The 25,453-nt window shown below is 45.6% G+C and overlaps 1 protein-coding gene across 1 annotated transcript in view; it reads right to left on the bottom strand.

Moving 5' to 3' along the window:
- Window positions 1-532: 532 nt before the first annotated feature.
- The window catches only part of SEMA3A (semaphorin 3A), a 76,054-nt gene continuing 51,133 nt past the window's right edge, over window positions 533-25,453 (bottom strand). Inside the window, exons 6-16 of the mRNA XM_032220582.1 lie at window positions 22,638-22,780; window positions 22,127-22,241; window positions 21,948-22,017; window positions 21,219-21,363; window positions 18,563-18,782; window positions 14,991-15,082; window positions 13,290-13,331; window positions 10,162-10,319; window positions 7,879-7,946; window positions 4,600-4,742; window positions 533-2,922 (exon numbers count right to left, since the gene is read on the bottom strand). Of these exons, the coding sequence (XP_032076473.1) occupies window positions 2,464-2,922; window positions 4,600-4,742; window positions 7,879-7,946; window positions 10,162-10,319; window positions 13,290-13,331; window positions 14,991-15,082; window positions 18,563-18,782; window positions 21,219-21,363; window positions 21,948-22,017; window positions 22,127-22,241; window positions 22,638-22,780 (1,655 nt within the window). The 3' untranslated portion in view covers window positions 533-2,463. The remainder of the gene's footprint in view (window positions 2,923-4,599; window positions 4,743-7,878; window positions 7,947-10,161; window positions 10,320-13,289; window positions 13,332-14,990; window positions 15,083-18,562; window positions 18,783-21,218; window positions 21,364-21,947; window positions 22,018-22,126; window positions 22,242-22,637; window positions 22,781-25,453) is intronic.

Genomic DNA, 25,453 nt, shown 5'->3' with positions numbered 1-25,453 from the left:
TGGGCAAGGAGTGGAAGAGACCCCCGTTCAGTGGGACAGAAGCTCTTCAGGGGATGCAAACCCTGAGTAGCCACAGAGAGCTCAGGGAGCTGTTTTGCACAGTTCTGCTGGAGTTCAGTCCAATACGTGCATGAATTGTAAGCTATTTTATAAAGAGAACTATAGATAACTCCAATTACTGAGTTTCCTTAGTTCTCCTTAGCTTCTCATGTCTGTTGTGGTTTAAACAACAAGCCATCATGAAAACTACGATTGAGGGTGATGGGTGAACTCAGAACATTCCATCCGCAGGATCTGCCTTCTCAAATCTGCTTCTGGGGTCACACTTCTAATCCTGTTTAATCAAAAGTAAAGTCCAGCAAGTTCATTGGAAACTGTCAAAATAAATGCGGCTAGGTTAGGACTGCAGAATAGTTGTGTATACACACACACACACACACAAAAGAAATAATAATATTCACATTCAGATTTAATTACTGCAACTTAAAATGCCTGCTGAAGAATAAAAAATATGGTGCATTTTGTCATTTTTTTTAAAGCTCATTACTGGAAGATACATCAAGATTTGTAAAAGTTAGCCCTCCTGTTCAAAAACTGCTGATATAAGCCATTTGTTATCATGAGAAGCTCAGGGCAAAATCTTAATAACTTTTGAAATTCTCAGTACACTTTAAATCATCCCAATAAGTTTGCAAGCTCAGGCATTAATAGAGGTGCTTCTTGTATCCAAAATGTATGAAATTCTGGAAACACTTTTTTTTTTGGAAGACCCAAATGCTACCCAAGGTGGAAAAAAGGATATTGGTTTTGGTCCAAACTGAGCAAAATTTGGATAGATCTACTAAAACCAATGGGATTATTTATTAGTCATGATGAGTTTATAGTATAGAGAGGAGAAACGCCTAGCAATGAAATAAGAGTAGTTTCATAATTTCATATGCTTTTAATTCACTGCAGGTGAATTGCGCACTGCACGTCAGTGTAGAAATGGCGTATGAGATTTACCTTCCTTAGGGTAGCTTGGACAGGATCCTAGTTTTGCTAACTCCATGGTTTCCAGATTTTTTAATCTTCAGGGAATTCACCCTTGACTCCATGTTACATCCCAAGACATAGGACGTGTCCCGTTTACAATTATTATTTCAGATCAAATTTTCATGCATTAACTTGGATTTGTGTCATATTGCAAATATGACAGACTATTGTCTGCTTTGTAATGTGGGCAAGCAAGTCTGGCGCTTTATCAACTGAGGAATATTTTGCTCCTCTAGAGCAGCTGAAAGCCACGATGTCTTTCTAAGATGTCAACGAATCAAGGATTTCTCATCCGAGAGTGTTCTATTTTTGCCATCCATATAACAAGATCATGAGCAGAAGAAATATTTTAATGCTATTCACAGTCTTCCCAGATAAAAAAAAAAGAAAATATACAGCTTAAGTCATTTGAGTTTCCCTTCATTGTTTCAATCAGTTTCTCTTTATATCAAAGCATAGGATAAGACGAAGGGGCTCAGGCTGAACAGGGGAGAAACCACGAGGCAAAAAGAAACCCTTGTCAGGATAGCCCTGCTAAGAAATTAGATAAAAGGTACTTATAATATAAATCACCTGCAGTTTGGTTGACTTTGCTTATGGTTTGACTCCATTTCATAAACAAGGAATTAAAACTGAACAAAAGTAAACCTGGAGCTTTTTTCCTCATTAAAAAATAAAATAACAACCAGAATATCAGAATATTATCAGACAAAAAGCCTAGTCTATCTCCCCCCCCCTCTGCCCCCCAAAAGAGCTATCTTTGACTGCATATTGGTTGTGGTATATTTAAATAGTTGTTTAATAAAATACATCTTTAAGTCAAAGGTTAGGGAGTCATCAGTAGTAGGGCCAGAATAATCCGTCGGCTTCAGGGAATGAATGGTTGGGCTCCATCTGATTCTAAGGAGTAATTGCATACAGTATTAATTCCATTCTTCCAGCACATTTATAAACAAGAGAACTAGTAGGCAAAAGGGGTGTATAAGTCTTGCATACAACCAAGTCTGAAGGTTCTGTTCCTTAGCTTTCCAAAATCCATGCAGTACTTTAGTCAAGTTCAAGAGGTCCCAGAGAGCATTTCTCTCTCTCTCTCTCTCCTCATAACTCCTTTTCAAAATGGCGGCATGACCCACGACAGTCCTCTTTTCTTCAGTCCAAAGAGAAATTCATCTCACTGCAAAACCACACGCTGGTTTCAGAGTCAGCTTACGTTCCAGAAATGTTGGGGGTCAATGAGACGAGCCCAATGGGAAACGTTTCAGCAAACCAGGCCCATTTTCAACCAAGTGGGAAATCATTCAAGCTTCCCAGCTCTTTGTAAACATCCACGTAAATGCCATAGAAAACGTTAGTCTGTATTGCATCTCATTTCCAGTTATGCAAGGTTTTACTTGATAAAAGAGGGGTTTTTTTGGAGGTAATTGTCGCTCAGACGCTTCGCGGCGCCCTCTCAAACTCGTGGGTCCTTCTATTTCTCCCTTTCTTATTTTCCTGTAGATGCTTCCACTTGTTTGGGTTCACCTGGGCATTAGCAGGTCTCTGCCGGCGTTGTTTCCGGTCCCGTTTCCACACCTGTTCGCAGAATTCATCCATTGTGTTCAGGTTGGGGTGGTTGATGAGCTGCATGAAGTCTCTGTACCAGACTTTCTGGATGGGAGTCATGCCGTTGGAGGCCTCCTTGGCCTTGGCACTGTCTCCTCCTTCTTCTTCTCTATGAAGAAGCTCTTCCAGGTGTTCCGTGTCGATGATCTCCAAGGTGACCTTGAGGAGGGTTTGCATGAAGCCGTGCTCCACCGCGTAGCAGAAGTAGAGTCCCGAATCCTTCCGCTGCAAGCTCCGCAGGAGAAGGCCTTGCTCTGTCCGGATCAAGCGGTCATTTACTTTGATCTGCGGAGGAAGAAAGTAAGTTCCTGTTTAAGCAGGGAACAGAGTGAAACTTTGTTCAGCCATGATGGCTCCTTGGATGAGACTTTCTATCACTCTGGGCTGTTTCTCAGATCTTTTTGAACAGGAGGAGCAGGAGGAGGAGCAGGAGGAGGGGGAAGAAAGAATGAAAGAGAGGAAGGTGCTCCAACAGTTTGACAAATGAGTGCAGTGTTAGAAACATTTTTTTTTCATTTATTCTATACTTTCTGGACATGTTTAAACAATAAATAAACCAAGTTCATTAGTAACATCGCTGAGACGATGCTGTTCTACATAGCATACAGAATAAATGATCAGAAGGATTGAGCTACCTTAAGTAATCCATTGTTACAACATCCATCTTTAATATGGAAAGGAACTTTGAAGACAATAAAAGCACCCATGTCAAACTACAGACAAACAATCATTATAATAAATGGGTGCCTGTTCCTGCTCTCCTCCCTATTAAGTCAGAGGAGACCTCAAGATCAAAGCGATCAGTCCGAGAGACGTCATCTCCACGAGAAGGAAGATGGGCTTGGCTAGCAACCTCCTTCTCCAAATAGGGCAAATTCCTGGACGATGGACGTCAACTCCCAGAGTTTCCTACTGATCAGCGCTATTGTGGAAAATTCCTTTTCCTCCTCTCTCATCCTTTTATTAACAATGCATAAAAGAAAACCCCACAACGCTATAAAAGAAGGGAGCGAAATGCTCAGAATTCTTGAAGTCCTCACATTGGGAAGCTGCTCACACTGCAAAACAGCATTTCTCTTTCTTTGCATTCCCACAGTTCCATAAGCAAAATTAAATTGGCAAGGAGTCATGTCTACACATTTGAATTAAAGCAGCTACACTGCGTATTTGAATTCATAATTTCATTGTGTTAAGATTTATCAATAGAAAACATGTCATCAATGTTTTCCTTATGGTTCAGATCAAAATCGATGTTCTATGATCTGTGCTAATTGTTCCCAGCTCGATGGGATTTCATCTTGAGCCAACGGGGAACGGCTGTGGCTGATGGGAGCGTTGCCCAACACATGAGGAGGATACAGAAAGACGGTCTATTTTTTCCCCACGCTTTAAAAAAACGAATCACTTTGGGAATCTTACAGAATGCGTAGCTATTGCCAAGCAACGAATGAACTATGCATCCTTCGTTCAAAATATGGTTTTCTGCCTTGTATAATTATTTCCTTTCTTCTCCCTTCTCCTCCTTCCCCAGCTCAGGTGAAGCTGTCTAGCCTGCAGGGAAGAGGGGCTTTCTCGCTTACAAGGGAGGTGGTGGTGATGATGGCAGCTCCCAGGCTACTCTGCCCTCTCCCTTCTCACCAACCCCCCACCCCGGAATCACGTAAAGCCCGACCGTATTCCGTGGGTAACCATTCTGTGGGGACTGGGGGGGTGTGTCACCAGAGACAGGGGCTCAGGGGATTCCCAGCAGAGCCTCCTTACTCAGTGAAACTTGAAACTTTCCCCTTGAAATGGAACCAATGATTCGGTTTTATTGTTGCCCTCACAGGAGGCAAAAGACAGGCTGGTCTCAGGCTAAACGGAAGTTCCCAGGGGGAGATCGCAATGCGATAAGTGAGGAGGATGATGATGATGGCCGTTGGGACGAAGGGGCCGAGGGACACCTGGGGCGCAAGCCCTTACCTCTTCCTTCCTCTCCTCGGTTGGCTTCTGGAACTGCCAGTAGACCAGGGCACGCTGGGACTTTGGGCTGCACTCCAGGAAAGTGCTGCTGTTCTCCACGCCGTAGATGATCTTCTCCTCCAGCCCACCCCCGCTCGGGTTGCCTGCAGGGAGCCGTAAAGGGGGGGCATCGTTTAGGCCTGGCTGCAAGAGGGCCGCCTGCATTCACCCTCTGGAGCCCTCTGGGCGGGGGAAGGGGACCCTCTCACCCGGGGGACACGGTTGGGGAACAAGGGCAAAGGCAGCTCTTCCGAAGCAGCGATGCTTGGGAGATTGTCACAATTGCGCACATAAGTGAGCTTGTGGGCACATTTCTTTTTTTAAAAATAAAACTCAGCTCCTGGTGACATCATAGAAAAAACCCGGAGGCCATTGGCCTTTTCCTGGGATGCTTTCCAATTCCTGTCCTAGGAGCTGACTAGACGCCACGGAGGTTGCCACCAAATGAAATCCAGGATTTATGTTCCTTTCCTCATCTCTGGAATAACATAAATCTGGGGTTTATGCTGCTCTCGCCAGCCCTGGGCTGCCACAGCTGCAAACGGAGGCTGTTTGTAGACGCAGCAATCTTGATTGCTACCCCTCCAAACCAACGAAGAGGGGCCTGCGAGGCCAGGATCCGGGATCAGCTCTAAGCAACCAGTTTAGGTTGCTCTGGCAAGGGTCCTCTGGACATCGGGGTTCTGCCGTAGGGCAGGTGGGGCTCCAGAATTAATTTGACCAGGTCCTGCGCAACCAGCACTCGCCTCATCCTTAAGATTACAGGCTTAACATTCCTCTGAAGGGAGGCTCAACTTGCTTTCCAAGTGTGGAGTGAACATCCTTTGGAAACAGTGCTGGTCCTGTGCTGCATAAGGACGGAGAGCCTGTGTTACTTCCATGGCCCCCGGGGACATTATGGAGCTCCCGCTGCTTCTGCCGACATGCTTTTCATGGCTGAACCTCCCCCTGTTCTTATTTCCAAGGACCACTGAATCCCTTTGTCCCCCACTGCTCCATCTCCCCATGCCCCACCCCCCTCCAGGCCTGGACCACCTGTGGGAGGAGAGCCAGGGCAAGGTATGTGGAAGTCAGAAGGTGCCCTGTAGGGTCTTTTCCGACCAGGAGACTCTCCCTCTTCTTATTAGATGGCAGGAGCTCCAGCTTCCACACCGGAGGAGCTACAGCAGCAAGCCCTCTGCGCCCGGGGAAGGGCTGGAAGCTGAAGGCATCTAGCAAGACCTGTGAGTTGGCAAAGGGGCTCCTTCAGGAGAATTCTCCTCTCATGGAACAGCCCCAAAGTAACAGGGGCAAGTGAGGCCATTGAGCTGAGCAGGACATTCCTTCTGCTTCACCCCCCGTTTCTTCTTCAGCCTCTCCCCGGTTACTTAGTCGGTCCTGATAGGGATGGCAAACCTGCCCTTCCAAGCCTCCCCCCGAACTCTCCCCACCTGCCCCCTCGCAAGAGGCGCTTGGTCAAAGAGGAGACAAAGCCACAGGCGAGGCCAGCCCTCAGAAGGCGGAGGAGGGAGAAGAGCAGTGGACAAGCAGCAGAATCTACGCCGGCCGTTTCCTGCCAGCTCAGGAGCCAACGTGGGTCGTGTTTATCTCAGCCACGGGGAGGAGCTCAGAGCCGGCCTATTTCTGCGGTTTTGGGAAGGCCATTTTGGAAGAGCGCTGAGGACTCTTCCCGTTCCTCTCATGCGGCCGCCACCCATCCTCCCTCGGCACCTGGAAACCTCTGCAGAGGCTCCAATCGCTTGGCATGCCTGACTCTGCATGGGCCGAGACTGTTTTCCTGTGACGTTTTTTCTTTGGTTGCAGCCGGGTTTGCCAGGCACATTGGTGGAGGCATATAAATGAAATAAATAAATAAATAGAAATCCCAAGATAAGACAGTCAACCTGCGAAGTGCTTCTGGGGCTTCCGCGGAGGGCAGCCTTCCTGCTTGGAGGCCGTGGCAGTGCCTGGGTCCCCTATTACCCTCCCTAATGGGGGGTCTCCTGGGGGCATTCAGGGGAGGGGGAGAGCTTGGCAGTCAGAACCTTTTCAGCCCTTCTGTTCTGCCGATGAAAGAGAGGCTGCCTCCTGCAGGGAAATCCATTGCCAGGGCTGCCTGTTGGCCGAGGGCCCCTTTGGCAGACAAAGCCTGTGTGTTGCACTGCCGTCCCCAGAAGGAAGCCAGCAAGCAGGCCGGTTCCTTCCACGCTGATGACAGACGAATCAGGCCCATCGCCCTCTCGGAGCCCAAGTGGGGAAACCCTGAGGGAAGGAAGCGGCTAAGCCAAGAGCAGACAGTGAGGAAGGCAGCCATTCAGATCTCCTCACTCTTTCTTACAGGATAGCAATAGCAGTTAGACTTATATACCGCTTCATAGGGCTTTCAGCCCTCTCTAAGCGGTTTACAGAGAGTCAGCATATTGCCCCCAACAATCTGGGTCCTCATTTTACCCACCTCGGAAGGATGGAAGGCTGAGTCAACCCTGAGCCGGTGAGATTTGAACCGCTGAACTGCTGATCTAGCAGTAGCCTGCAGTGCTGCATTTAACCACTGCGCCACCTAGGCTCTCTAGGATCCGAGTGGAATGACTTTCCTGGTTTTTTTAAAGGATTGTGTGGAACAAAACTGATCCATTGGAGAGAGATGGGGGGCGGGGGCTTGGAAATTACCAAGGGGGAAAAGAGCTGAAAGGAAGAATTAGACGGAGTGATGTTGAAAGGCAGCTGGCAGTCGTTCTGAATCTTGGGCCAGGAGGATCCCTCTGTTCCCGGCTGCTGCAATAGCCCTTTCATCAATATTTTTGCTAGCAGCCTTCTTATCTGCCCATCTGCAAGCTTTCTGCAAGCTTCTGCACGATTCTCTGCTCCCCGAAACTCAAGTAGAGGCCCTGGGATGGATCAGCAAAACGTGGCAATGGCTTTCTTTGCCCAGCAGAGGGGGCTGCTGCCTTTTGCAGGCTTCCTTCTGAATTGGAAGGTAAAGATTTGAGGGGGGGGGGGGAGAGAGAGAGACCAGGGAGCCTCTCTTATGTCGGGATATCCTCAGGTATAGCAGGTTCATAGCACGGCAGGTAACCATCATAGGCACAAAGAGGTGAAAAGAAATCAAGTTGGGTGGATTTTCATCAAGCTAAAATGCAAAGGATTTGGGGATCATTTCCCCCCTATACATTTCCAGGAGACCGAAGTCAGGTGTCCCATCGGCTCTTTGGCTCCTGCCTTGTCCGGTCTCGTCTGTTGACCTAACAAATTCCAACTCACCGGGATGTTGGAGGTCTGAGCAGTGAGTGAGAGGGTCTCCATTCCGGATGTCCTGTCTTCTGGTGCGCCTACAGGAATCAGTGAGAGAGAGAGAGAGGAAAAAACCATATTGTTTCATCACATTCATTGCATTTTTAAAAATGAAATTAATATTCTAGACTATCTCTCTTCCAAAACGCAAACTGGTCACAGAATGGAGGCTTAATCGCCCACTGAATGTGTCAAGATATTAAATCAAAGTACACATTCAGGAATCTGATCCAATGCCAAAAAATGGAAGAATGAATTCATCAACATTTGGGAAAAAGATAAATAATTATCAGTCAGGGCTGTGCTTAAAAACCAAGGCTTCTGATCCAGTATTTCTGGGAATATTCTAGCCAATTTGTGATAAGCAAAATGCTTATCACAAGTTCCAGATTGATTTGTAGACACTTGGATCAATAAGAGCGGAATTTGCACATTCAGTGTAACTTTTATAAATGCACAAATAAATCTACCGAGCCTCTTCTTGCTTCTGAAAATAAGACCAGACAAGCTTTTGCTAACTCAAGTAATTTGACTTTCTCGCTAAAGGAAACTCCACTCATGAGTTCTAATGTCACCTCTCTGCACTATTGTTCTTGTTATTCTCCTCCTCTTCCCTCTGAACGTCTGAAGGAGGAAGCTTTTTCAGTCTTGGAGGGAGGGGTCTTTATTTGGTTTGCACCCCACCTTTCTTCTCTGGCAAGCATTCTCACAAGAGGATCTAATCCAAGAGAGGCTGAACCAGGCGGCCACCTTCTCCTCCTCCTCCTACAATCACTCCCATTTTAGGACCTATGAGCAGAAGTGGATTTTAAGCATACTGATCGCCTCCATCAAAAATTAATGGACGCTTATCCTGTTTCCCCGAAAATAAGCCCTCCCCGAAACTTTTGCCACACAGCAGCAGCCACGAGCTGACCAAGCTCGCCACCTCCTGCACCTCAAAAATAATAAGACCTCCCCCAAAATAAGGCCAAGCGTTTATTTCAGGGGTCAAAAGAAACATGGTATTTAAGAACTGTCCCGGAAGAGGAGTTGTCCAATAGAGATTTCTTTGGGCTTTTCTGAAACTCTAAGCCCACAATTTGAGATAATTCTTTGCAAAACCTTTCTTTGTTAAAAGAGACGATTGGGAAGTCCTGAGCACAATGAGGACCTACAAGAGGCTTAATAATTGCTTTGTTTGGAAACATCGTATGCTATTACCGTTTTTAAAAAAGGATGTTGCAAAAATGTATTTTTTTAAAAAAACAAACTCTGTTCCTGGGAACTTTTGTGTTCCTACGGCAAAAGCCCAGAGACCCAAGACCCCCCCATCCAGTCCCTAGAAGTGGAATTTTTAGGAAAAGAGGAGAAAACAAGGATGTTGCTGGAAGCCGAAGAAGAAAGAAAGGAGAAGAGAAGGGAGACGGAATAAATGAGGAGGCAGCCAAAGGGAGGGGAGGGAAGAGAGGTTGAAGAGGCGGCCGCAGTGGAACTGAAAAACCCTGAAATCGTGTCCAACGTCAAAGACCAGGAAAAAAGGGGGCGCAGCTCAGGAATTGCTCCCTTTTTTTCCTGGAAAGCTTAACAGAGGTCAGAAAGAACATTTTGTCCCACTGTTTTAAATGGAACTGGAACATTAATTAATTGGTCTGGAAAATATTGACCAACACTCAAACCCCCCCCCCCCCAATGAGGACTAGGCCAGGCCCAACAGAGGCGAGAGGAAAGAGAGGCTTGCAATTTAATGAGCCAATACAGGCAAAGTCAGCGGCGCCTCCATGGTTTCCCCCTTTGCTGCTTTTTAATTGCTTCCATAAACCCCTCGCCCTAAAAGCCCCAAAGAGCCAGTTTAGGAGGGTCCAAGGATGTGGCCAAGGGCCTTTGTGTGTGGGGGAAATACGCCTGATGTGGAATTTCCGAGTTGGGGCATCCCAGGGCAAGTGTGGCTGTGGAGGGGCCGGTCCACAAGAGTTTGCCTCCCCTCCACGGATATATAAAAGCGGTTGTGTGTTTCTTTCGATCCACCTCGCCCAGTTGACATCTAGGCCAGGCAATGGCGCCTCTGGAGGAAATGAACCACCCGATATTGGCACTAAAACAAACAGAGGACGAACTGAAGCCGTGGGCATTTCTGGAAGCCGGTGGCCACATTGGTGTCCTCGGCGCAGTCCCAGCCCCACCAAAGCCGCCCCACGAGAGAGGGCTGCCTGTGGGGAAAGGGCCGAGGGGGCCCTGGTCAGCTGGTCAGAGAAGAGGGAAGCCTGGACTTGCCTCTTGGCAGTGGGGAAGTAGCGGGAGCAGGAAGCCCCATCCCAAGCGCAATAGGGGTCCCTGGCCAGGCAGCACTCCGCGCAGGCTTTCCCGTAGACGTCGCAGCGGTGCAGGGGAAGCTGGGAGACTCCAACCGCCGAGCCGATGTAGACCTGTTGCTGCAGGGTTGGGAAGAGAAGAAGGAAGCAACGGTCAACCACTCAGCGGGGCCCAGTGGTTGCGTTCAAGCTTTTGCAGGAGCAACTTCTTCTTCTGCCGTTGTAGGCAACACAAGCAACAATATTGTGGGACCTATGCAGCCCCCCCCCTCACCGAAAGAGAAACTCCTAACTTTTCAATGGAAACGGAGCTCCGTGGGGAATCCTTTTGCTCGTTATTAGACGCAGCAAACAAGACAGTGGAGGACCTAGTTACAGATGTTCTACTCCACATGTTTATTTCTTCCCCACCAATCCATCCGTTTACACTTCCTCCTGCACGGTGCACCCAATAGCCTTTACTTCACTGCGAAGGGTGCATTTTCCCTCTCTTCAAATGCTGGAATCTTCCTTATTGGGCCTAATTTAACCCCTGACTGCCAGGAGAAGAGCGACTCTTTCAGCCGATGGATGGAAATTCATCCTTTTGCACACCCCGAGATAATAAATTCATCACTTCCTCCTAAGAAAGTTCCCTCCTTCCCAGAAGAGGAAGAACGAGGCACCTGAGGCAGCGTTGAAGGGCCTGGAAACAGGAACCAGCCTGTTCTCAAAAGCCCCTTCGGTGCAAGCGTGTGAGGCCAGAAACCTGTCAGAGCGCATCATACACAACGTGTGGCTAGACTGACGCTTTATAGCCCCCCCCCCTTTGCACAAGTGACTTGGGCTTCCTTAGATGAAGGGCGCTTTAATGTTGGGGATTTGTTTGCCGGAGATGGGGAGGCCCCCCCCCCCCGATTGTAATCCCTCCTGAATACACCAAGAGAACTTTGATCGAAAATCCTTCCTTAAATGCCTGGCTTGTTATACATGAAATTGGCTCCTTTAAAAAAGAATGTGGAAATAATCAAAAGCAGAGCATGTGGGTATTCACACACACAGACGCACACTTGACACCTCGGCAGAGATTTCAGAATAGTTTTTTCTCATAATAGCACATTCTTCTTTTAAATCTCTCTCTCTCTCTCTCTCTCTCTGTCTCCCTCTTTTTCTACAGTGGAAGAAATTCCAGACAAAATACTTCATGTCAAATACATTCATTTTAGACAGGCTCTAATATTTAATAGGGTTTCCAGCATATTTATGTTCAATAAATCATAAATCATTATAATCAATGTCAATAAAACAAACACAAACTTGCTTTTAAAAATTTAACATAAAAAAAAAGGATTTGTGATAAGGTTAGAAGGATTGTAAGCAGGCCTTCTGCTTTGCCTGCCAAATATCCCGGGATAAATCTCCAGCAAGCAACCTTCTACTCCTAACCGTTGAGGAATCCTGTCCTGCAGCAAGTCAGAAACATCGATCTTTTGGTGGTGACACAGAAAGTGACCCCTCAAAGGCCACCTCAAGAACTTAACTTGCCTCTTGCAACACCCCACATGGTGAAAATGTGTTTGGTGTTCTCGAAAAAGTTAAGCAGTGTTATGGCCCACCAGCAGCCAGCAGAGCTGGCACCAGATTCGGACAGTGAGGAGGTTGGGGAGGAACCTGGGCCAGTCCTGGAGTCTGGGGAAGGCTCTGATGAGGGCTCTGCGTCGGAGGCAGAGAGGGGGCCCAGGGCCATCTGATAGTTATCAGCTGCCTTCGGACATCACAGGCAGAAGAACAGCTGGAGCCTGTTCCCAGGGTGCGCATGCGCAGAGTTGCCAGACGAAGGGAAGAGCTAAAGAACAAGGGTCGACTTGGGAGTAAGGCCACAGGGGGACGGTGAATGGCCCCTCCCAGAGGAAATAAAAGGGGAGCGAAAGGGGAGTGGAGTTTGCAAGACACAATTAGTTCGCTTAATTGGTTCGGCCTCTCCGAGACTCCTTGCCAAGTTTTGCAGATCTTGGCAAAAGCCAGATGAGGTCTGTGACTGTAAATCTTCCCTTGAAAGACTTTGCTGGATGTGAATGAGCAGAAATCACAGTAAACTAACAAAAGGGGTTTTTCTTGGGGCCAGGAGTTTGCTTCATGTTCTTGGGAAGCCTCGGTCAGAACAAGCAGAATAACACAATTGGAAGGGACCCTGGAGGTCTTCTAGTCCAACCCCTTGCTCAGACAGGAGACCCCATACCATTTCAGACAAATAGCTGTCCAATCTCTTCTTTGAATTCTCCAGTGATGGAGCACTTGCAACCTCTGGAGGCCATTCCCCTGATGGATTGTTCTCACTCTCTGGAAAGGCCTCCTTAGTTGCTTCTCTCTTGTCTCACCTGCGTTGAGAAGCAAGAGCACGGGGAGATTCTGGAAAGGTCCTCTGGCCTCAAAGGTTGGACGTCCAATAGGTTTTGCTGCCGGGGGGGGGGGGGCGGTGTTTCTGGCTGGCTTTACTGCCGGTTCGCTTGGATGCGCGGATGCACAATTCAATTAAAATTCTTCTGAGCATGCGCAGAGCTCAAAAGCAAGATGACAACAGTGGCAACCGGGGAACCGGGTTGGGGGCGTGGCAGGCCTGAGTCGCGGCCAGTTCCAGCAACCTAGGCCGCCGTACTGCTACCGGTTTGGCCAAATGGGCTGAACCAATAGGAAACCACCTCTGGTTTGCTGGGATGGGCTCTCCCACTTCCTGACCTGTGTGCCCTGGACTTTACCGAAAGCGAGTTAGTCAGTGGGAGCTGAGAAAAAAGGGCCCGATTTCAGCTGAAGGGCTGTAAGGTCTGACCAGGACTGGGAAATACCCAAACAGCCGGGGGGGAAAAAAAGATGTCACTGCTTTAAAGTTAATGCCACCCTTAAAAGAGGGAGAAGGCCCGTTCCTTCACTTCGCTTTTAGGGACGCATAGAAAAGAACTTTGCATTTTCTTGCTTACAGGATTCCACCTGAGAGGTTATAAATATTTATGAAGAGAAAACGGGGTGGAGCAGAATTCACACCTGGAAAGCCAAATGAAGCACTCCGAAAACGCAATAAATATTTAAGAATGTAGAGGTTCTGTTTACACTTACCTGCTTGGTGGAAATCTTCATGGCTGAGACAGGTGTGGCTTCCTGAAGCAGAAAAAGAAGAGTTAAAATCAAAGGGGATTTGAGGAGCTGCTCCACTTCATGGGATGCTACCTGGATGCCTTAAAACATCTGCATCCCATTTGTGGTTGCTATGGAGGCATTGAAAGGTTCCCGCGGGGCAATTCAGTGTATCATCTGAAGCTAGAGGGGGTCTTTTCAAAGCAGGCGGGCAGGTGTATCGCTGAGGCTTTCAAAGGCCCCGCAATGTTTTCAGGAATGTCTCCTGACGTGGGAATCCACCTGCCCAGCTCAGGGGTCCTGGGAGGAAGGGAACCACGGGGTTCATCAGATGGGGGCTTCCGGCAGGGCCCACCCCGTGGAGGAGGAGCTTCCTGCTTGAACTGAATCAGCTTCTACCCTTTCAGCCTTCCAGAAGCATGGAAAAGAGGGGCTTCCCAGAGGACCCCCGGGGAGGCAGAAGGAGGCTGAGAGCCTCACGGCCACGATGGGAAGCAAAAGCAACCGACCAATAGGCCAACAAGTCAATGCCCTCCCCAGGGTAACCCCCCCCTCTTCCTTTCTTTCTTCTCTCTGACGCAGCCGAAATAACTTCCATCTCATCAGGATTTATACGCCTCTTGCAATGGCTGCTTCCTTCAATGCTACTGAAACTGGCAACAGAAAAATGTGGACCAGGAGGAGGAGGAGGAGGAGGAGGAGGAGGAAGGCTCAGGGCCACTAATTTCAGGTAGAAATGCAGTGTTGAAATTTCGGTGCAAGTCCAAGTATTAAAACTACTTAAGTTCTTTAATTCCCTAATAGCACTGGGACTTAGACTGATACACTGCATCAGACGTCTCTACAGCCCTCTCTGAGCTGCTTACAGAGTCAGCCTCTTCTCCCCCCCCCAAACAATCTAGGTCCTCATTTTACCAACCTCAGAAGGTCAGAAGGCTGGGCCAACCTTGAGCTGGTCAGGATCGAACTGCTGGCAGTGGGCAGTGAGTCAGCCTGCAATGCTGCATCCCCACTACTGGGCCGCCAGGGCTGGCATCTCCTATTGCCTCTGCCCTGCTCCTTCTGGTAGTTGAGGATTATTGGCAGCAGCTCTGAGGCTTCCGTGTGACTCTTTGGCAGCCGGGTATTTGGGGGTTGAAGCTGGGGAACAGGTGGGAGCCCCCCACAGCTCCCCTCAGGAGCCAGGCTCTGCCACAAGGGCTGGAGGGGGGGGGGGTTTCTGATTTTAAAGTAACTCCTGACTAGATGCTAACTGAAGTCAGCTTGGCTCAGGGAAGGAAGGAGGAAAATACTGTATCATTTGCATAAAAATAAATCTAAACTAATTTAATATTTTAAAAAAAACATTTAACCAACTTAGATTAAACTGCATCACAGAAAGACTGTATTGTCCCCCTTTCCTTGCCACATCTTCCCAAGGAGCCTGGACCACTTTATGTAAATAAATAAGGGTCTCAGTGATCAACAGCATTCAAACTGGGACTCTGAAATTGCTCTGCCATCTGAAAAACAGGCCTTTTGCTGCCCCCCTTGCCTTAACACCGCTGGCCGATGGGCAGGATAAATTCTGTATATTGTTTTGGGGAGTGAAAGGATAGGCAACGAGGCCTTCAAATGTGTGGGCAGAATGCAGGGCTGGCAACACACGGAAGCAGCCCCCGAGCCCCCCATAATCCCCCTCACCCGAAAGACGGTGATCTCCTCCAGCAACACTTCCTCCAGATCATGCCAGGTTTCCTTCGGGATAGAGACCACCTTCAAAACAGTCCCAATATCTGAAAGAAAGAAATGAGTATTTTTGTTTAAGTAGGATAACTTTTTTTAAAATTCAATTGTTTTCACATTATAATTAGTATCTTTCAGAAAATGCAGCCATAAATTTCAGTTTAGTAGTTTGATCCTACTTGGCTCAAGGTCGACTCAGCCTTGGTATATAAGTCTGAGGGCTTTTGCTATTCCTATCTACACTTGAGACTTGATTCAGAAGGCACATTTGCTTCCAAAGGGATCCCAAAGTTCTCAAGAGTTTCAGAAGAGGAATTACGATGAAATATTTGGATTATAAAACCCCCAGGATCTGAAAGGCCTGAGCCCTTTTCAGCCACCAGGAAGGGAACAGGAGAAGAAGCCCCTTCCAATGAAACACCAGCGGCCACAAATGGGAATTAGGCTCATGTTTTATTATTCATTATATCAACTCTAACATTTTAATTGCTGTGTTGAAATTCAAGGGAAGACACTATCGTGAACATTGGTGTGGACCGTAGGGAGGGAGCTAACAGCATGTTTTCACAATTTTTTGAATTGTGAGGTTATTTTTTTTAATTGGAGTTTTGTAATTGGTCTAAGCTGGTGGTATCACTTTAACACCGATAGACTTCCCACCATGTTGTAGTGACTATGAAGTTCTTGGCAGGAATTGTGTGCCAAAAGAGGCAGGAATTGTGTGCCAACGAATGGGGCAATTTTGTCAGAGTCATATAAAAGCTTGTTGGAAGAATAGAGTCAACAGACCAAGGAATCCTTTAACATGATTTGTTGGAAAAATTATCCAATAGAAGTCTCGGATGAATCAAATACCCACATAACACAGACTAGATTGCAATTAGCAAGTGATCTAAAGTATTTAAGAACATTTAATGACATCTTCCAAAGTATCTCAAAAGAGGATGGTGGGAATTCTCTGAAAGCAATAACTGACATCTAATTAACCATCACTCCTCTTAAGATACAACAGATATAATGCATATGGTGTATAACATTTGCTGAATGCCATCCCCGGGTTGTGTGATAGCACAAAATATGAACAATGCTTAGGTAAAAGGTTTTTTTTTAATTTAATAAATTAGGATTTAAAAAACAACAACATAGCATTGCAGTGTAGACATCTGTTCAATCTGCTGGAATCAGAAATGAAAAGATAATCCGTTTTCTGAAACAAAGGAGCAGCAGGGAAAGAGGGCTCTTCTTATACTTTTAAAACATTTTCCAATAGCAGAGGAGGATAAAGTTGGAAAGTGTTCATGCATATTCTAAGGAAATTCCGTGATGATTCCTTTATAACGTCGGTGAGGTCCAAATTACAACACGTTACATATTAGAACCCCAGGCATCTGAAATGAAACTTTATCTCCCTTCAGGATCGGCTTCTCCAGCTGAGTAATTTTTCAAGCAGTTTCACACCACTGAATCGGTCCTTTTGTTCAGGTCAGAAAGCTTTGGGTGCATAACTTAATTTACAAGACAGACATTGTGTTATGAATGTCCGTGGACTGACAGACGGACTCAGACTGAGCTAAATGATCTTTCTTTACTTCCCCATTAAGTTACACGTGCAGACCGAGGTAATAAAAGATACATTTGCTGGAGAAGATGAAATGAACATTTGTTCGTGTAAGAGTTCATTTTAGCCTATTAATTTAGTCCGTAATTCTAAACCCAAATACCTAAGAGCACAAGGGCACCAACTTCAATATAAGAAAATAGTAGAACGGAACAGAATATTCTTTCTAGGCCAAGTGTCAGGCCTGCAGCCATCTTTACTTTTGGGTCTTTGGCCTGCCCACCCTTTCTATTATTCTACTATGCATTTTCTATGGTGGGAAAATGGGAGGGGGGATTATACGGAGCTAGATGCTATGTAGCCATAACAAAATTCTTCCTAAAAAGCCAAGGTCATCCTTTGTCTCTGCTCCTCTGTACCTGACCGGATCTGGATGGGTGGAAGCTGCCAGCGTGTTAGTGAGAGATGGGACCATGGGATGGGCTTGTGGACGTGGGGGAAAGATCTTGGACTTTCAACTGGGTGGGGAAAACCGGGAAGCTTTCAGATTCGGGTTTTCCCAGATGCGCCAACGTGTCTCTCTTCATCAATTGGAACTTTGAGCAATACTTTGCCTCGGACTCTGATTTACTTTTGGGTGCTATTTGGAACCCTGACACCAAGTGTGACTGGACACACTAGGAATTTGTCTCTGGTGCAGAAGCTCTCACTGTACATACAAACAACAAAGTGATAAATCATAGTTAAAATAGTTGATCTGTGTGGTCATTTATTTATTATGAAATCCTGATTTCGTCATGTAGTTGACCAATCAATTTCCCCCATAGCAGCCCTGGAGGGCAAGACTCCTGGCCAGCCCCGGGATCAAATGAGATCGGCCTCCATGCAGATCCTAGCCATGCTGTGGCATTTCACTGCCACCAAAGGAGAAAAGCGGCCACCGATTTTCCTGGCTCAAAAGGCCCCCGTGGAATCCCAGGGGCGGAAGGGAGCTTGGGGGCCTCCCAGGACAAGCAACCAATTGATCCCGAAAGCAAAATCCAATTGACCTGATTCCATTCATTTCTTTGAACGGAACTGGAGCATGAAATGAAATCAGTTAAAACAATCCAAACGATTTGTACCCGTTTTCTGATCCACATCACCATATAAATGAAATTGCCCTAATGGACGTTTGATATTCATACATTTCCTACGTGTGTTTTCTCTGGGGAAAAATGCTTTGTTTGTTGAAATGTTTGCTTAGTTCTCACGCTTTAGCACCCTTCTATTTTAATTAATTCATCACTCAAAGACACACCCCCCACCCCAAAAGTGATCAGAGCATCTTAGACACTTTCAGTGGTGTTTATTTATTCTGTTATGGGATGGGGGGAAATCATGTTTGATTAAATTCTTTTAAAAACCCACCGACACTCAAAGTTTATGGGACATTTGCTAGTTTTCCTCCTGTCGAACAAAGTTTTAAATCACAGCTTATCATTTATAACTTACAAACATATGTACCATTGTCCGATGTTTCCAATATATTATTGGAAGAGAAAGAAGTCAGGAAGGGCGTCGCTTATTAGAAGTGATAAAATTGTCCACATTTGTATTGCTCCTCTCGGTGGTAGGAGAAGATTAAATGAGCAATAAAGCTGCTTCTTTTCAAATTGAAGAAAAGTCCTAAAATTCTCCTAACAATTTATCTAGTGTGGCTGTCAAGTGAAAACTGGGCCTGTTTCTTATTTCTTTTTTTTCTGGATTTATGTTTCAGCTTCCTTTAAGGATTTTTAAAAAATGGTATACACAGCACTCCCTCCTTCTAATGTAAGCGCACTCCAGCCCATTCTGGAAGGAAACAAATGGGATTGGTTTCACTTTCTGCTCCTCTGTCAATCAAAAAACCCACCCTGGTTCTCCCTGGGGGTGTGGAATTTCACTTCCTAGCAGGTTTGCCAAACAAAACAGGTGACTGAAGAAGCCTCACCTGTGCCGATGAACATGACATCGTACTGGCCGTCTTCTGCGTCTACCCGATCCACCACGATTTGGGTGAACTGATAGTCCAAATCTGTCTTGATCATGATGGGCCGGTTGTTGATAGGGAATACAGGGTTGTACATGGCCGGGTGGCTTCTGGCGAAGGTGATGACTTCATCCGGTAGGTCCTTGGTTGAGTCAAAGCCTCCGAAAGTCTTGCTTGGACACTGGTGGGAAGAAGACGAGACCATCAGCAGGAACCGTGGGAGGGGTGGGGGGTGGGGGCCCCCATTTTGCTCTGCTGCTCTCTGCCAGGCCCTGCGGGGAAAGGCCTGCCTGGTGCAGCACTCCAGGTGCCCAGGAAGTACAGGAAGGCGTTGCCAAGGCCTTCCCTAAGCAGCTGCATCACTGTGGAGGCAAACCAATTTGATTTAGTGATTATGACTTATGTGATGGAAGTTAATCCAATTTGGAGTTTTGATTCAATCAGTTTCAAACTAAATTACTTCGCTTGCTCCCTTTATGAATTCCAATGTGCAACTCTTGCCATGTGCTTGGCAACTTCTGAATTTCTAATGTATTTATGCCACTTGAAAGGCAACACAGGATTAAATATGTTCTCCCCTTCTGCTCAATCATGTCTGACTCCTGGAGACCACTTGGACACAGTTTTCTTGACAAAAGAAACTTTTTGGAAATGGTTTGCCCTTCCTTCAGCCGAAAGAGAGTGATTGGCCCAAGGGCACCCGGCTGACTAGAACTCCTGGCCTCCTGGTTTCCAGATCGAAGCCTCAAACACTACACCAAACTTGGTCTCATAATGAAATAATAATCTTGGTCAATTCAGAAAAAAATATAACTACAGACTGGACTTACTTCATTGGAAAGAAAGTTAATCATACACATATCAACCTATATACCACCCACAAATACATACCTTCCTAAGTTTTATTTATTTATTCCTTTATTCCTTTATTTATTTATTTCTTGTCATGTTTATGTAGTGTATATTGGAGGTGGTGACCCTTTGAGAGCTGCATGCAACGGAATTTCATTTTAATGTATCCTGATTAGTCTGTATTCAAAGTGACAATACAGTTTTTTCTAAATCTAAGTTCTACGTCTTCTCAAGAAAAAAAAAAACCCAGTAAGATAGAAGAGGCTAGCAAGCCAGTTCTGAGTGTTTTCTTAAATGTTGGGTATCGGTTCAGTGTTTATTTTAGCAACATTGCAATATTCCTCTCCATTGGTGGCTATCAAAGCTGAGAGAACTTCAGACCAAATGTGGTTAGAAACGCAGAGGGCCCCCCCTTCCTTGGAAAACTCCGGTGCCCCATTTCAACACTTAAGCAACGGGAACAATGGCGGCTCCTTTTCCAGGGCCCAGCAGCCGTTCTCTGTTTAAGGGAATTCCACACTGCCCGTCCCTCAGGCAGGCCTGATTTTCTTCCAGATGGAGGGCAACACTGATTGCTTGCATTAATTAGATAATGATTAATCAGAGAATGTACATGAAATGGATTGAACAAGGAAAGTAATTCAGAAGTAGGTGGTATTGACCCGGCACCCGCAGGAGCATGGGTGGATAATGTTCAATATTTTTTTCATTTGTTCAATGACCCGATTTTATAATTTAAATGACCCAGCTTCGTAATTTACAAGCAAGCAGATGCTCATTAAGTGCTAAATTTATAATGAAAAGCACCATGGGACTTCCCAAAGTGGGCATGTTCTCCTCCAATGCCCAATGTGCAAAATAAAACCGTCTGGCTGATACCCGACCTCAGTTTCCGTGTTTACCACACCTGATGCAACTGTTCTGGATTCCTCTGTTGACTGACCGATGGGGTTGACGTGCAGCCTTTCTATCCTGCTGGCCAGTTCTCCAGCAGAGCTTAACTCTTTGCGCCTAGGTGCTCTGTCAAAGTGGTTCCCATATTCAATGACTTATGGAAGCCTCATGGTGAGCAAAGAATACCGTGGAACTTGGCTGTCTCCCACTGTGAAGCAGCTTTGTCTTGGACTTAGTAGAGAGACCACAACTAAGTGGTCTGGGAGGTAAAAACAACAAAAGCAGCAACCCAGAAGAATACAGTAGCAAATCACTTCCATATTGATGCCAGGACAATTTCTGATTAACTCCATAGAGTACCCGATCCCAGTCACGCTCAGTTGCAAAGGAGGATATGCCTTTAACTTTTTATATAGAGTCAAACTAAAACCTAAGTTGTCAGCTGTCTGTCACCTCATTCTGATGCACCTCAGGTGAGCATGGCACCCCTGGTGGAAGCCCAGCTACAGGCATTCCTGTTTCACCTAAATTTCAGGCTGGTTTTCCATGAAGAAAATATATTTCCTGGAAAAGTTGGCCCTACAGCATTCTCGAAAGAAAGGGGTGGGGGGTCTGTTAAATGGGAGAGCAGCAAGAGTCTCGCGGACCTTTTAAAAGGACGTCTCTTATAGAAAATATATAATTTGTGGGATTATTACCTTCCAAAGGACATCACCATACCTTTAAGCAGAGGGCATCCTAAAGGCTATGATTTATTAAATAGGGGAGAAATTCCCCGCTTCCTTTTGTTTCAAGTTATTCCTGACGTCCCAACTCAACATCAACATCCCCTCCTGGCAGCCCCTGGTTCTCCAGTAGGAAGCGCACTTACGGTTCCCGGCCGAGGGTACGGCACCCTTCCTTGGTAGGGGACCCACTGGTAGTTGGGGCCATCTCTGTGAGCGTAGGGACCCAGGAACACCCGCCTCACATCAGCCATGCTGTACATACAAACAGCCGAGCCCTTGAAGATATTGCTGGCATTGGGGAAAAGCAGAAGAAAAATGTTGAGGCATTTTGTTTTCTAAATTGAGAAGGTTTGAGGAATGTCCCTGTGATCCACGTGGACAGAGCATTTTCCCCATTTCTATCTGCCTGCTTGCTTCTATGCCTTTGGTCTCTGTCCCCTCCCGCCCCCCAGATTTCTTCTTCACTTTGGCCTGTGACCCTTATGGGCCTCTTCCCGTATCGCTCTGAGTACATGGAAAGGTTGCTTTCAGGTTCAGTTTCCTTAAGTAATGGAAAGCCACACAACCAATCGACCTCAGAAAGCTTCAAGAAGAGCCTTGGTGCTGCTTCTAGCATACTACATTCTCCCAACATCCCAAGCAAGAGACAATGCGAAGTTTCTATGACCCAACATCTGTCTATGATTCATGAACCCTTTTGTACTGTCCACAATTCTTTTTATGACTTTCCATGAGAAAATGACAGTTCATTAACTTTTCAACATTCACGGGATTCTCCCAGTCCAAAGCTTAAGAAAATGTCTCCTTTTCTTCCAAGCCCCACCTGACAGAGAAAGCTTCTCAAAACAGAAGGAGGACAGCACACGCCATACCTGGAAGTGGTGAATACTGCATAGATGATTGGGTTTTTAGGATCTTTCGAGTTCATTAGAAACACATCCTCTGTCAACAAAAGGAAGAAAGAAAGGCAACTTAGGCCAATTCATAATGAAACATAGGCAGCAGCTGATCAGGGAATAAATCTGAATTCACAACTGGTTCTGACACTTACGGAGTTCGTCGAAATGGGTGTCGATGCCATTAGGTCCCGGCACAGAACACATTAACCGTGCTTTCAAAAAAGTTGTCCATTTGTTGACGAGGCTTCTGTGTCCACCAAAGTCATTCTATCAAATAAAAGTTTCACACCAGAATTTTAAGAGCCTCCTGATTGTGACATCTAAAATTACAGCTGGAAGACTTGATTTCTGCCTGGCCCAATATCCACGTGGGAGGCTCTGTGCTGGAGGGACACTCCCAGAGTGAGGGCAGGAAGAACCTCAGAGCACCAGTCACCGTGGAGCTTTTCACCCCAGGAATTCTCCGGGGGCTTTGCTACCATCAAGCCAAGAGGAGTAGAATTAATGCAGGGATTGAACCAGGAGACCGTATGAATCGAATAAAGGAATGAACAAATAAATATTAAAGTAAGTAAATATATTCATTATGGCCGTGAGATTTCAAAGGGGAACTTTATTCCAGACCTGGGAGTTTTTTTTCTCTTCACCTGACATGATTTTTACCTTACAGATCTGTCCTATTCTGGCATGTGTGGCTTTCCCAGAATGCTCCCCATCGATTGCATTTTCTCGGAAGAAAAAATATATCTTGTCATCTTCTGGATTGTCGCTTTCAGGGATCAAATGAGCAGTAATAAACCTGGGATCTGTGAAGGAAACGCAAAGGCATCAGGGGTTTTTACACAGGACCTCACTGTGGGATTTCTCAATCTCCGGTGAGGAGGCTTCTGACAACGGCTTTTCTCAAAAGCTCTAGAGTTTTCTGGAATTTACTGCTGCAGGCGTTCATGACTGGGGTCGCCTGGGCATTGCCGAGCTTCAGAGTTTAGAGGAGAAGTTTCTGTAGACCACTCTGCCTCTGAAGAAGATGCAGCTGATGAAACATCTGGAAATTTCTGCTCCAGAACTTGATTACCAAACTATAAAGCCCAGCACTAGGCACTAAAGCCCAACACCGCCCAACTTCCCGGAGTTTGTTTACTGCCCTACAGATTTAGCTGTCACCATCATATCCTTGAACAATATTTCAACCACGATTGATACAAATGACCTGGAAAGCAATGGGTGAAGTTTTCAGGACTATGCAATGCTTCACATTCAGTTCTAAAAATTGATCTTACATTTCCCTGGCCTAAGAGACAGCAAATACTGTAAGACAATTTCAAGTGTGTGGGAAAATAAACATTCTTTTTGAGGAGTTCACTTCTCATTAGCTCAATTTTAAGTCTGAGAAGAATCTGACTATGATTTAAGCAGTAAGGAATTGAGATGAAAAACTTCTATGTATACAAGTTTTTTTTTTAAAAAAAGGATCTATTATAAATTGGACTGGATTCTCCTAGTAGGAATATAAATATGATTCTCATGGCTTTATATGGTTTTTTTCAAGTATGAATTATGGCATTCTTGATGGTCTCTGATCTTGGTTGTTTCCTTGCAGAGTTTTTGTTACCCAACTAGGTAACATTTCAAGGGCTTTATAAAAGCTTTTTATAATGAGAACTACAGACTTAACACTTGGAAACTGCTTACGTGCCACAGAAGAAAATAAATGAAACACAGGATAGGTTGCAAAACCATCCTCCGTAGGTGTGTTTAATCACTTATGTGGGTTGCAAAGAACGAAGAGACATTTACTTTTGAGCACCTCTGTATAGGATCGCATTATTAAGCAGATGTGCTCCTTAGCTCAGATCTGGCTTTTCTCTTGCACTTACAGAAAGTTATTGGCGCCAAATCTGTACTGAACGTTTCAGCCGGGAAGCTTCGTGGCCCCACTTTTCCCTCTGAGGTCTCTTCTGTTTGATCTTGACGGGCTGTTGCATGTTCTAAGCAAAGTTGTGGCATGTGGTTTGTGGAAAAGATTGTTTTGTGCCTTTCAGGGACTTTTAAGAACATTCTCCATCGCGAAAAGGGCTTAGTTGGTTGTTTATGGCCCAGTTTCTTTTGTACCCCTTTCACAAGATCACAAAAGCAATAGCCAGCTAAATAAAACCACAAAATCGAAATGTTATAAATAACATAAAACTTTAGTCATTACAACGTCAAATAAAAAAGTTAAATAAGGCTAAAATCAACAACATTTCTTTCTTTTTCTGGACTTCTCTTTCATCAGGCCTCTCTGTTCCCTGCATGGCTAATCGGATTATTTGTGGGGATGGGAATCCCACTTCTGCTCTGTTTCCAGCAACTTTAATCTTGCTCTTGTTATGTCCTGTGTTTGTGTGTGTGTGTGATTTGTACAACAAGTTACAAAAGTAGGTTACAGCAGGAGTAAAAATTCCCCTTTGACCTGCCAATTATACATCTGCCTTCATCAACCACACCAGACTGCAGAGAAGACAATTGATTTATACGTATTAAAAAAGAACCACCACAATGAAACAATGTTAGAACTGCAGAGTTGGCAAACCTTTTCCCCTCCCGAGTTTCAATCTGCTAGAAACAATAAAGACGGTTTTTTAAAGCAACACCAGCCCTACTCCAATGTGACTGAGCCTGATCAAAGGAGGACGAAGCCACCAGTTGCTTTTAAGAGAAGAGGCTGCCCAGTTTTCCCAGCCCCAACCGGCCTCTGAACTCAGGGCAGAAGCTGGAAACAGACCTCCTCGGCTAACAACAACAACAACAACAACAAAGTGAGAGAAAGGAGCACGACAGAAAAGGAAAGGCAAGCAGGACGTAATTCTTTATCGTTGTAGAGGTGATGATGATGGTGGTGATGATGATGATGATGATGATGATGATGGCTGATGATGATGAATATGGTCTTCTGGCCAGCAGATGCCGCCTTTTCCTTCCCAGGGGTGGGCAGAATGTCCTACTAGACTCCAATTCCCATCCTCCATAACCAGATAGGCCACGAAAGAGAAGGTCCCAGCAGTTTCTCGTCCAACATCAGTATCCTGTTGGCCTCTAAAGAAATTCTTTTTCTGTTGCAATGATTAAAGAAAAAGCAAACAAAATGCTCTTCTCAAAACTACGATGAGATCGATCTCCCTATGAGATATCAGCCTGGTGATCCCCCAAAACATTCTAATGAGGGAAAACTCTTTTACGCAAAGCGTCTGCCAGGAGGGGGAACTAAAACTTGTAGGTCACCACCGAAATAATTCAGATAATTCATTCTAAAATTATTAGCTGATGTTTTTTATATTACTTCAGTCCAACGGGGTGAATATTTAAGAGCTATAAACAAATGTTGAAGTAATAAATCCAAATATCAACCTAAAAAGCACATTAATATATTGCTTGCATCTATTCTTGAACTAGTACAATATGAAACATCCAACTAAAATCAAAGATTGTCTCCAGGAAAT

This window comes from Thamnophis elegans, chromosome 7 (genome assembly GCF_009769535.1).
Source record: "Thamnophis elegans isolate rThaEle1 chromosome 7, rThaEle1.pri, whole genome shotgun sequence".
Taxonomy (NCBI): Eukaryota; Metazoa; Chordata; class Lepidosauria; order Squamata; family Colubridae; genus Thamnophis; species Thamnophis elegans.
This window is presented reverse-complemented; position numbering and strand designations above follow the sequence as displayed.